Source organism: Xyrauchen texanus, chromosome 34 (assembly GCF_025860055.1).
Source record: "Xyrauchen texanus isolate HMW12.3.18 chromosome 34, RBS_HiC_50CHRs, whole genome shotgun sequence".
NCBI classification, from domain to species: Eukaryota; Metazoa; Chordata; class Actinopteri; order Cypriniformes; family Catostomidae; genus Xyrauchen; species Xyrauchen texanus.
The window spans coordinates 4,213,567-4,226,921 of record NC_068309.1 but is presented as its reverse complement, the minus strand read 5'-3'; the positions used below and the strand labels follow the sequence as shown (position 1 = coordinate 4,226,921).

The 13,355-nt window shown below is 38.1% G+C and overlaps 1 protein-coding gene across 4 annotated transcripts in view; it reads left to right on the top strand.

Moving 5' to 3' along the window:
- The window catches only part of LOC127627755 (dymeclin-like), a 162,573-nt gene that overhangs the window by 17,968 nt on the left and 131,250 nt on the right, over positions 1-13,355 (top strand). For all 4 annotated transcript variants that reach the window (XR_007968568.1, XM_052104290.1, XM_052104291.1 and 1 more), the window contains exons 8-11: positions 2,623-2,762; positions 10,143-10,328; positions 10,953-11,131; positions 12,502-12,627. Coding sequence is in view for 3 of the 4 variants with exons in the window: in XM_052104290.1 (XP_051960250.1) it covers positions 2,623-2,762; positions 10,143-10,328; positions 10,953-11,131; positions 12,502-12,627 (631 nt within the window). In the remaining variant the exon portion in view is untranslated. The remainder of the gene's footprint in view (positions 1-2,622; positions 2,763-10,142; positions 10,329-10,952; positions 11,132-12,501; positions 12,628-13,355) is intronic.

Here is a 13,355-nt window from a genome sequence, read left to right as displayed (position 1 = left end):
TTGTTAGGCTGCACAACGGTCTTTTGAATGAGAAATGCATTTGACTTTTCATGCACCATGCCACATTCATGTGAAGTGAACATAAATATGTATACGAGCGTCAAAAGCAGCCGCTGTTCGTCAGACAGTACGCGGGTTACTGAATTGATTCGTACTTCATATTAAGGCTGGTATTGTTTAATTTCATTTTAATATTAATGAGGTTCCGTTTCAACCAAGCATATCATTGCATTAAAAGCTAGACGCGAAGTTGGACAATGTAGCGTGGGGTGAGTTCTCAGACTATTTTATTAGTCAAATATTTTTTTATATGCCATAAAATATGGAACAAATCTCTGAAATGGGTAAAAATAATAAACTCGGGAGTGCCCCAAAAAAGCTAGATGTCTCAAGACGTGTTTTTTTTAACTTGACACTGCTTCTGAACCTCTTCAACTCTGAAGCATTTTTGGGTTCCTGCCAGCAATGTTTCACCCTCAAATTTAAAAGTTCACCATTTTTACACACTATTTGTTTAGCATGCTTTTCCTATGGGACTGCATATTGTGTTCTGGACATCTAAGATATAACATTGGATTATTCCCACAAGAAAGCTAACGGACTAAGCTAGCAAAGTAAACAATGGCTTATTTTTTAGAGAACTGCCTAAGATAAAAGCAGTTATAAGTTTTTAGCTATTTGGGGCTTACAGCAGCAGTGATCGGAGCATAAATGAGATGTTTGTATTTGATGTCTTACAGATATCATATTTAACTTTGATTCTTTTGAAAATCTTTTAAACTGTGGTATAAGGGCATCAAAATAAACTATACAGTTACATTCCTGAGGATGAGAGCTTTAGTTTGATATATGATTTGTCTATTTAAAGCCGGGTGCACACTGGACGATTTTGGCATCGACTCTGCCGTCTGAGACAAATTTCGGGAATCCTAAAGGATTTCTCTCATCACAGGGCAAAATCGGTAATCTTACAACGTTCAGCATGTTCACAGACGGCCATTTAATAGCCTTTGTGATGATCTTCAGCCTCTGACGAAATTTGGGCAGTGTCTGAAATTTAGCATCGCAGCCGTATAGTGTGACTGCTATTACGACAGGATGAGATATTCGTCTTTCTTGTAAATGTGAGCCTATGCTCGTGATGCAGGGGTATTGGAGCAATGGAAATGCTGATGACTTGACTTTCAGAGAGAGAAAAAATGCTCCTCCACAGTGGGCAAATTTAGGTGGGCTTCTATTCCGCAACACTCCCGTTGAATCACATTCACTGATCTGGATGATTGGGACCACAGTCGGCTTACATAATGTCGCTCAGTGTGCCATGGCAATATCGGTGCGTTCATATCGTACAGTCTGACAAGCAACAATCGTAAAGGACTATTATAAATCGTTCAGTATATTCATATGAATATTTCCACCACATAACCTCTAGGTGGTGCTTATTTGCAATGCCGATATGTTAAGGCCTTATTTAGTTTTAAGTAACATATATGCAGAATTTCAGATTCAACGCTTTCAAATGATACCTCATATGCCTGACATACATATATATATATATATATATATATATATATATATATATATATATATATATATATATATATACTACACACACACACGGACTTGGGCATTTTATACATAAACTTTTTCCGTGATATAGCGCCCACGCTTGCAGGTCCACAAAAAGTAGCGAGATGCAGTGCAACGTTAAACTTCTGTCTAATCTAGTGCATGTTTACAAAAAACAGTGCTGATGAATGCAAACCATACGATTGGTGTGAACGCCCCCTAATAGGTATAGATACACTATACAGCTTAATGAATTGATGATAAATTGTATAAGTTATTCAATGAGCGTAACTGAAGAAAAGCCACAATTGTTACACGGATTATGCTTTTTAAGATGACAATGTGATCATGTAAATGTCTTAATCCTTTGAAGAACGGGAGCATAAAATGGTCGGCACGCATAGATTTTTGGCCATAACCCTCGACTTCTAAACCAGATGATGTAAATGCACTTTTCTTGCATTGTTGCATTTTTAGTATGTGCTGATTTTTGATAGTTATCGGCGTATCTGTGTGCATGTAAACACATTCAATCATGCCTCCTGAACTTTTTGACTTTTAGAACCAGAACCAGAACCAGAGCAAGTTAAAAGTTTTTCTGAATAAGTTTGTTGCAGTGTGAATTTGTGGCCCCCTGACCGGCATTAACAGAAGGACAACTGTCAGGCTGCTGCCATTTCACATGCAAATGAGGCTGCTCGTTAAATCAGCAGATGCTCGTGTCTGGAGCTTTCCTCGAGTTCACCCGCAGGACTCCTTTGCATCGCTGATACTGAGCTTTTAAAGTTCTCTTGTTAGAGTTAGCATGTCTGAGGACATTAAGTAGTGACTCATAAACCTCAAAACAGTTTATCATCGAGCCTAAAGCATTCAGATCTCAGTAACACCTCAGAGATTGCTAAATGTTTTGACATTATGTCTCTTTAATAAGTTGTTGAAATACGTGTGGTATTTCTGTTCTGCTGGCCCTACGTCTATTCAGCATGGTGTTTAGGAACGCTAGTCAGGATAGACAGCATATTTAAAGGCATATCTCTCTTTTTCTGTGCGTAGTCTGTCTCTGACAAGTCGTCTGGTGAAGACTCTGCTGTATAACTTCATCAGACAGGAGAAATGTCCCCCCGCTACACATGTGTTCCAGACGCAGTCAGACGGCGGAGGACTTCTGTACGGACTCGCATCAGGAGTTGCCAGTGAGTACATACAAAGACCATGCCATGCAAATGTCCAGCCACTTTTAAAGGAATAGTTCCCCCAAAAATTTTAATTCTGTCTGCGTGGAACACAAAAGGAGACGTTTTAATGAATATCGTGATCCGTCATTTCAATACAAGGGCAATAGTGTTGGGTAAAAACATCCATTTTCCAATTCATTGCGATTTTTAATATTGATTCTCAAATCCTAATATCCATCTTTGACTCCCTCTGCAATGCAAGTAAATCACCAATTAGACCAAATTTCACAAACACAATGCAAAATGGCTATTCTTAAAGAGACCGTACCATTTTAGCACTTGCTCTACAGGTCAATGTAAATACTCGTGCATGTAAACAATAAACATGCAATATTATGAATGTGATTTCAAGACATCATATTTGTTGATGGAATAAAGGTACATTTAAAAATGTAACAAATAATGAAAAAACAAGTATATATATATATCTTTCATTTGTAAGATATTTGTAAAATGTACACAAATGAATCAAAATCGCAATCAAATCAAGAGCTTGTGAATCCGAAAGGAATGGAAATCAAACTCGTGTGACCCCGTGAACACATGCGTGGACGTCGTGTTTTGGTTTCGTTATACGCAACGCATAATTTTAATTAAATTTAAACTGACTGATCTCAGTTCAGGAGACTCTGTGCTGTCAGTAAAGGGTTAAACCTTTGATGTACGGAGTCATGTGACAAAACAACATGGCGCTGACCACTGCAGAGTTTGTCTTTGGGAGAAACGCCAACAAAACTACATCTGGTAAGAAACCTAATTACGTTGTTATATTGAGCCCTGTTTGATTCAAAGAAGACTTAGAATTAGAGACTCTAATTTCATCCGATATGCAATTTTAGTTTTTTTTTATTTGAGCAATTTAGCGCGAAACGCCACACTAATGTGAATAATATCACAATAGGTTTTCATTAGGAATCCTATATTTCCTGTGCATTTTCACATTGACAAATGTCTTTTTACTTTCAGAGGCTTTATATGGAGTTAGGATGTAAATAAAGTGCGTTTCGAACTGTTCTGAGAATCATTTAAAGCTTTTACTGATTCATTGGTGCCGATACGTGCTTTTTGGATCTATCGGTTATCTGCACACATCTATGTTGATGGGTGCCGACAGTTTTTCCGTCATTTCAAAAAAAGATTCTTTTGGTTGAACAAAAAACTGAATCTGGGATTTTATTTATTTTGGACTCTTTGTCTTTGCCCGCCATAGTCAAAAATTGTTTTTAAAAACTATCGTCCAGTTAATCGGCTATCGGTCTTTCCCACCACCTAAGTTATCGTATCCAATCCTCTATTGGTCGACCTCTAGTTCTGAGACCAGTGCAGACAGACAGCACACCGGAGGTTAAGTCATCCACTAAATAGGGAGCATCCTATAGCTTTTGCATCCTTTTGCAGCCAAGTGCATTAAATCCAAAATTCCGATCAAAAGATGATTTTGCTATTGGATGCTCCTTTGTTCCCTATTTAGTGAATGACTTAACAGAACTAAAGGTCGACCAATAGTGGATTTTGCCTTGATGAGGGCACTCTGAAGGGAGCATGGCATTACAGTTTAAATGTAGCCTTCACTAAAAGTCTTGTAAAAGTGCTTTTCTTTTGTTTGGAACGACCTTTCGAGTGGCGTGCCCTTCAAGGGCGCTAAAATGCCATTTGGAAAACGCCCAGTGGTAATCAGTACATGGATTGAGAATTTATAACGTGTCATTTTATTTTATCATGGTTGGCAGTGATTGGACGATGTGGGCCATTAGTTGTATCATAATTACTTATGCTAATTTCTGATTGGTAAAATGCTTCAGCACTGGATATCACTTGTTTGTTTGACAGTGCATAGAGAGTACAAATTAGAAAAACAATGTAACATAAAAGTCAAGTCAAATAATTTTTATTTGTATAGTTTTTAATTTTTTTTATTTGTGCTTTTCCCAATACACATTGCTCCAAAGTATCTTTATAGAAAATCAGCTGTAATGTTTGTAACATCTCAAACACATGCATAATCAACACTCATTGAAACATAATTAACGTTTTGATGAAAGACTTTCTATAGCTTGGTATTGTTTAAAATTTCACAGCTTTGTCCCAATGTCCACAAATGTGGTCATCAATTAAAAAAAGGTGATTTGCTCTAGATTTATATATATATATATATTTATTTATTTCTTTATTTTTGGCATGTTTTTTAGGTGCTACTAGTTACAAATCAAAAATTCACGCAGCAGTCATGTTCTGGTCTCAGTAGGCTAAAGCTTGTAAAAAAAGACCCAAAAATATTATAGAAGTAGTCCGTGTGACTCCTAAGTCATATTTCTTGATGTCGACTGTGCGTTCATGAGCACTATGAGATACTTGTTCACAATGGCATGTGTGTTAATCTGAGAACATCAGTTTTTAGTGCTAAACAATGTTAAGCCACAAGCGTTTGTGAACAAGCTGCTCTGTGGACGTCACGATTTTCACTGCAAAATGATTTAATGTACTAAATAAAGGAGACCTATTATGCCCCTTTTTACAAGATGTAATATAAGCCTCAAGTGTCCCCAGAATGTGTTTGAGAAGTTTCAGCTCAAAATCCCCCACGGATCATTTATTATACCATGTTGTAAACGCCTCTGAGTGGAATCAAAAACATTTTTGTGTGTGTCTCTTTAAATGCAAATGAGCTGCTGATCTCCGCCCCCGACATAGCTCTGGTCTCCGTGAATACAATCAGAGACGATGCTAACTTTAGTTGCGTTAGCCGTGGAATCCGCTAACAAGCACATTCGGAAAGGGGATTTGCAAACATCCTGTTTTACATTGACACTCGTTCACAAGAGCAGTCCGGTGTAAAATCATTTGCACAAACATACACAATTACTGGTATGTTTTGGGGCACATTTCCTTCAAAAACAACTTGTCCAGTGCGTCTTCAGTGGCTCTGATGCCGCGAGTACATGAAGACTCTTATGATGACTTTTACAGCAACAACAGGACACTTATGAGACATTACTCTTCTCACTGTATCTGCTCCAGGACTGTGTGTAGGTCACTCAGGGGAGGAGCTATGATAATAGGGTGGAGTCCGTCACCAGTCGTGGGCGTGGCCTAATCTAATGTGATGATAAACCGTTCATTTTGACACACAGTTTTTGATTAATAGAAATATAAGTAAGAGGAGTGGGTGGACTTTTAACATTGTAGGGTGGTTGTGTACAAACACTGCCGACAAACACCATGTAAAAGTGAATTTTGGAGAATAGGTCCCCTTTAATGTCCAGGTTTTGAACAAAATGACTTAAAATATGTTGCATATTTTGTGATGCTTTAAAGTGGTGAATCAGTATCATCTGCCATTCATATTGTTAACACCGGCCGAGATTTTCATTAAAACGTCTCGTTTTGTGTTCCACATAAGCGAGTATGTCACACGGGTTTGAGTGAGGGTGAACAAAAGATGACAGAATTGCCATTTTTGTGTGAACTGTCCCTTTAAAACTCTAAACCATAATAACCTTGGCACTCGTTGCTGTCTTTTAGTTGATAATTATCCTTTACCAAGAGACAGACGCTCAGTCAGGAGTGTGATTAAAAAATCTAGAACTGAATGTATCATTCGTCTGACACCCAGAGCTCAGCCGTGAAGAGATAAAACTGAGCTTGTTAACAGCTGTGAGTCAGTGCCAACATTGCGTACGAGTGTGTGCGTGGAATCCAGACAGCATTTCTTTATTGTCTGATGGGTAAATCAGACTGGCTAAATGGAGACACAAGCCCTGTGTGTCACTCCCGGAACCTCCAGCCGAAATTCTGGAGCTGATCCTGTTTCCGGCGTTGCGGGATGGAAATATTCAGACAGTATTAGACTCTGGAATTACACAGGCTGGAAAGCACCAGAATCATTTTAAAATTACTTCTGATTTTAAAGGGCCACTTCACTCAAATAGGAAAATTTGGGGAATTTTCACAAATGGTCCAGACTTTGGACCGGTTCTATATTATTTATATAACACTGACGACCATAACAGTTTTGTGACCTGAAATACTTATTACTGTGAATACTCATGACTGCATCTAGACTTTTTAGTTTTCTGTAATCCCCATTATTCTCATAAAATTCAATACCATTATTTTTCTGTATTACAGTACAAAATACTGTAAACAATCTATTTTTTTTTTTAAATCAGCATAAATTTAAAGCAGAACATCAAATACCACCATGATTTTTTTTTTAAAGAGCACCTATTATGGTTTTTCAAATATGACCTTTCATGTAGTGTTTTATCGCTGTTTGTGAATGTAAAAAAAAGAAGTCTGCTAAGTTTCAAAAATCAAAGAGTTATTGACTCCCAAAAGAAAGAACCGATTCTGAACACTTCAAACGAGTCTTTAGTAATTCCAGACTTACTTCCTGTACTAACCTACATAATTTGGTAACAAAACACACACCTCTGGTCTGTTTAGGTGTACACCCAGTACACGCTGTTAGCCTGTTAGCTGTTAGTCTCTGCTAACTCATGTTATTGTCAAACTACATATAAATTTACCACTGAGAAACGTCATGCTTGCGATAGTGGTTCGGGTTGATCTTCCGGTGCATCACTATCGGACTGAAACTCAGATATGGTAGTGGGTGTTTCCTTTCGGACACTGCTGTAAGCGGTAGACAAATCACAGCAGACTGGGACATCTGACCAATCAGAGCATAGTAGGCTCTCTGAAAGGCGGAGTTTAGAATGAATGCTTAAGAACGGATTATTGAACGAGTCATTTTTGACACTGGGGATAAAAATGGTAATGCTGCAATTTAAATTATGAGCAAATTACAGTGTTTTTTTATACCTTGGATGCATGTAAATGTAAAACAAAATTAGACCTGTTTAAAAATCATAAAAAGTGCTCTTTAAAAATCTATCTTTTTTCTCTTTTCCCTTCATGTTACAGGAATGAGAATGAGACGTTTTTGCTCCGTTGGCTTTGTGCAAAATGTAATCACTTATACAGTTGAAGTCAGAAGTTTACATACACTTAGGTTGAAGTCATTAAAAAAAGTAATTAAAAAAGCCTGAAAGGCTGCTCCGCAAGGATGAAGCCACTGCTCCAAAACCACCATAAAAAAGCCAGACTACAGTGTGTAAGTGCACATGGGGACAAATACCTTTTTGGAGTAATGTCCTCTGGTCTTATGAAACAAGAATTTAACTGTTTAGCCATAATGACAATTGTTATGTTTGGAGGATAAAGGGTGAGGCTTGCAAGTCGAAGAACACCATCCCAACCGTGAAGCATGGGGGTGGCAGCATCATGTTGGGTTGGTGCTTTGCTGCAGGAGGGACTGGTGCACTTCACAAAATAGATGACATCATGAGGAAGGAAAATTATGTGGATATTTTAATGTCCAAATAGACAGTGACCCGAAGCATACCTCCAAAGTTGTGGCAAAACGGCTTAAGGACAACAAAGTCAAGCTATTGAAGTGACCATCACAAAGCCTTGACAATTTGTGGGCAGAACTGAAAAAGCGTGTGTGAGCAAGGAGACCAACAAACTTGACTCAGGAATGGAAACCAGTTCTGTCTGGAGGAATGGGACAAAATTCCCAAAACTTATTGAGAGAAGCTTGTAGAAGGAAACCCAAGTTAAACCATTTAACAGCATTGATACCAAATACTAACAAAGTGTATGTAAACTTCTGACCCACTGGGAATGTGATGAAAGCTGAAATAAAATCTGAAATAAATCATTCTCTCGACTATTATTCTGACATTTCACATTCTTAAAATAAAATAGGGATCCAAACTGACCTAAGACAGGGAATGTTTTCTACTATTAAATGTCAGGACTTCAGCTGTAGACTCTCAGTATTCTGTCTTTCTTACATTGTCTTGTTCTCTCTAGAAAGTTAGACTATGGGAACACTAGAATACAACTGGATTTCTGACGCTTTGCTTATTCCATTTATAAAGACAAGTGTGTGTCTGAGAGATATTACTGCATTCAGAATGGCTGAGATGAAAAGATTGCAGACTGTTCTGGCACTTTGCCCGCTCTCATTGGTCAGCTGGAGTCTCCATGGCGTCTATAGTGACCTCATTACTCTTCCAGCATGACTTTTGTTTCAGCATGGCCTCATTGACTTCAGAACACTCTGTGATGTCATGAAGAACCTCATAGATGTATCGAATTCACCGCAACCAATCACCTTTTAATCTCAGCGTCCATGTTTGTGTTTATGGAAACGGACCCCGGGTGGCTCGTGCTTCAGTCAACAGGAAGTGCGTCTGCGAGGATGGAGGGGAGTTTTCACTACTCTGAGACCTTTTCTGCCAATTGTTTTTGTTTTGCTATAGATTAGACTAGCAGATTAGCAGCAGTCGGACTCATGGGGCCATGATGTCCAGCCACAAGTGATTAGACATGGAGACGGAGCTCTCTCAACCCACTCGCTATGATGTCTGAGTGATTGGTTGTTTAAAATCAGTTGCTCTTCATTTTTGTCATTTTCATCAATAAACGATTGGTTTTCATTTTAAGACTGATAAATGTAGCAATTCTTGGTTTCAGAATGGTAACTGAACTGACCTTTCATAGTCTTTTTAAACATCATTGAATAGATTTAAAGAAATGTTTTGGGTTAAGTATGAGTTGAGCTTTATTGACGGCATTACTGGCATCAATTCCTGCAAAATAATCTGTGTTAAATCCAATCTTTCAGTGTCTTGACCATGTGAAGCTGGTAAACCCTGTAAATTGTATCTGCAAAGGTCTGTTTACATGGAGCAAACTCCACACACTAGAACTATGTTGGTGATGAACAACCAGAAATTAAGCGACCTGGAGAAATTGTCCCAGTTTAGAAAACTTCACAGGTTCAAATAGAAACATTTGAACTGAAAAATTCATGCAAGTGCTTCAAATAAAATATTGGTTGCACTGTTCTGCTTTTTAAGAATGTTTCTGGTTTAATACCAGTTCAATTCAATTGACAGCATTTGTGGCATGATGTTGATTACCACAAAAATGTATTTCAACTGCACAAATGCACAAATCTACGTTCCAGTGAGACACTTACAATGTAAGTCATTTCATGTCTGAAGTTTTAATACGTATGGTTTCGGATTGGTTCAAGTCACTCACCTTAAATACGAGTTTTAGTAAACCCCATCAATTGTCTTCGACTTGGATATTGAACCGAATCACGGCACGCCGTCAGAGACATTTGGAAATAATCTGCTTTTAATGTGAGTTTTAAATGACTGTGATGATTGACGTGACCTTTTTCTTTGTCACAGTTAATTAAAGTCTCCTCATGTTGATGCGTGTGACCTCATATGTGTCGGTGTGTGTGTTATTCAGGTGGATTATGGAGCGTTTTCACGTTGGGCGGAGTCGGCGGCAGACCAGGGGCGGAGCAAGAGCAGAATTCTCTCCCGCTGTCCAATCAGAGTCTGTTATTACTGTTGGTTCTGGCCAATTTGACAGACGGACCGGACTGTCCAAACTCGTACCGCCAGGCTGTTACCTGCTTCAAAAACACGCAAGGTAAATTCTCCATTTTTAATTTTTTGGTAAATTTCTAGACATTTCTTCAATAGACAGATTGATAGTTTCTTCAAACACTTTTATTACTCACTATGTCTCGATAAATACATTTTTGTTGAATAGACATTTTGAAAGTTTTAAAAATAAAATGTATGACTACTTTGTCTTGCTAAGGCTAAATCCATAGCTAACATTACACCCAATTAAATAACATTAAAGTAAATGTCATATTTGACATTTTTCAATTAATCTTTTTTGGATAAGTTGGTAAAATGGCAGAGAGATTGGAAATTATGCCCAATGGAAATATTCCGCTCACAAGTGATATTTACATTGATTTTACATCACATATTTCATCTCAAACGTGCTCTTCACTGACACTTTTTTCGTCTTTGTAAACAAGTACACACATTTATAAGGTGCAAAATTGTTTGGTGTGGTAAAAATGACACCACAAATGTTATTAAAAACTATAATTGATTTTTATAGTTTAATATTGAAGGTCTTGGTCTGCTATTATATTTATATAATAAGTCTTATTTGCCAAAATATGTCAGTCTTTTAGAAGTTTTATTAAGTGCTTACCCATGAAGTACTAATGGGATTTTGGTATGTGTGTGTCAGATTCGTCATCCATCCCGTCTCCTCAGCCGCACACGTTTCAGATCAACTTTAACAGTCTGTACACGGCACTGTGTGAACAGCAGAAATCAGATCAGGTGACGTTACTGCTGTACACACTCCTGCACCAGAACACCAACATGAGGACATACATACTGTCCCGGACAGACACTGAGAACCTGGTGAGTTCAATGTGCACATTCACACCCACACATTTAGCACCTCTGAATGCGTCATAGTCCACAGCGAATGTTACACCACACTTATTTTTATTTATTTGTATGAAGTGCAAATAAAAAATAGACCTTAGTCAGAGCAGCTCCATATTACAGTTCTGACAGAAATGAAAACGGGGTTGTGAGGGATGGACACCTGGCATACACTATTTAAAGCTGTATAAATGGTCTACACTTATATAGCGCTTTACACTGTGTCCCAATCACCCATCCACACTCACATTCACACACCAATGGCGACAGAGCTGCTATGTAAGGCGCTAGCCTGCCATTGGGAGCAACTTGGGGTTCAGTGTCTTGCCCAAGGACACTTCGGCATGTGGAGTCGTGTGGGCCAGGAATCAAACCGCCAACCCTGTGATTGGTAGCCGATCCGCTCTACCACCTGAGCCACAGCTGCCCCTGTGTAAAGGGCGTCACATCGAAATTTCATTTCAACTCATGTTTTCTGGAATATTTGTCTATTGAAATTATTTTGGAAAGGTGTTTTTTTATTTTCAATGTTTAATCAGCTGACCCATCAAGACCAATTGAACATTACAGCCTTTTAAAGACATTATAAATCTATCAATGTTCTGCTCATGCATTAAGTTGAAGCCACGTAACCCGACCGGACTGGTACCATATAGTAACATATGGTATCATGTCAAATCTTTGTTACACCGGCCCTAAAAAGAAGCTAGCCTTAGCTCAGGTGTTTTGAGATGTGTTTTTAAAAATGCACGTTTTTTTCACTCGACACGGTGTCTTAAAATGCAGCGGGTCCTGCGTGAGATGGTGAATAAAATGTAAGATATTGTGTAACTGTCAAAAAAAGCACAGATGCATGAAAAAACATGTTCGTTGTGAACAACCCTGAACTCGTGCATGTCTGTGAGTGAGAGCGCATGAATTATATAGAAAATAATTGTAGCCATTTTTTGAATTATATAAATTTATTATATAATCAAAATATTTATAATGATAATAATTATATACATTTATTTTTTTTTGTTACTTACATACCCAAACCCGAATTATCCTTGGATAAACTGATCCAAACTGGTCTGAAAACCGTTGGATTGTAGGGTCCCGTCAGGTTTGTGCTGGAAGCAGACCAGCTCCAAAATGAAATGTGATGCTACTCTGACCAAGGTCAAAGTCCCATATGTTTTAGTTTCCTTTACCCCATGAAAATGAATGGGTTACTGTGATACCTGGGTTTTATTTTCCCTCATGCTAAATAACAGCCACAGTATATGATGCATTGTGAACTCTACAATTGCCAGTAGATTATAGAAACATAGCTAAAGCAATCTCTCTCTGTCTCTCTCCAGGTTTTGCCGATTCTGGAGATCTTGTATCATGTAGAGGAGAGAAACTCTCATCATGTGTACATGTCTCTCATCATCCTCCTCATCCTCACAGAGGACGACGCATTCAACCGCTCTATACATGAAGTGGTGAGGACGCCATACGCATACATTCACATGCTGTTCAATGATTCGTTCTTGTTCATGTGTCCCATTTGACTTTCATTGGTTAAGCGTTTACATTTACTTTAACGCTGCATGTACTTGCATGTAAACCCCATTCTTCAGTATTCAGGCCACTTTGACACTGCTAGCATTAATACATTTATTGTTCACCCCAAAATGAAAATTGCCTTTATTTATTTACTTTTGTGGCGTTACAAATTCATGTGCTGTTGTTTTTCCTGTGGAACACGAAAGGAGAATTTTCATTTTTTTTTCCATGCAGTATAGAGTGAGCAGGGGCTTTAAAGCTCCATAAAGGACAAAACACCATAACATTAGCATAAAAGTAGTCCATATGAGTCATTCACTATATTATACAATAGCTTTGTGTGAGGAATAAACCAACAATTTATGTCATTATGCACTGATAATCACCTCTGCTCTCATGTTTCAACATTTTTCATTAACAGCAAATGCCATTGGTTGTGTTTTTGTCACATATAGAGGCAAGAAAAAATATGTGAACCCTTTGGAATTAGCTGGTTTTCTTTATTAATTGGCCATAAAATGTGATCTTCATCAAAGTCACACGTATAGACAAAACACAGTGTGCTTTAGCTAATAACACACAAACAACAAACATGACATGCAAAACGTTCAGAAGGAATCTTGGACCATTCTTCCTTACAGAACTGCTTCAGCTCAGACATATT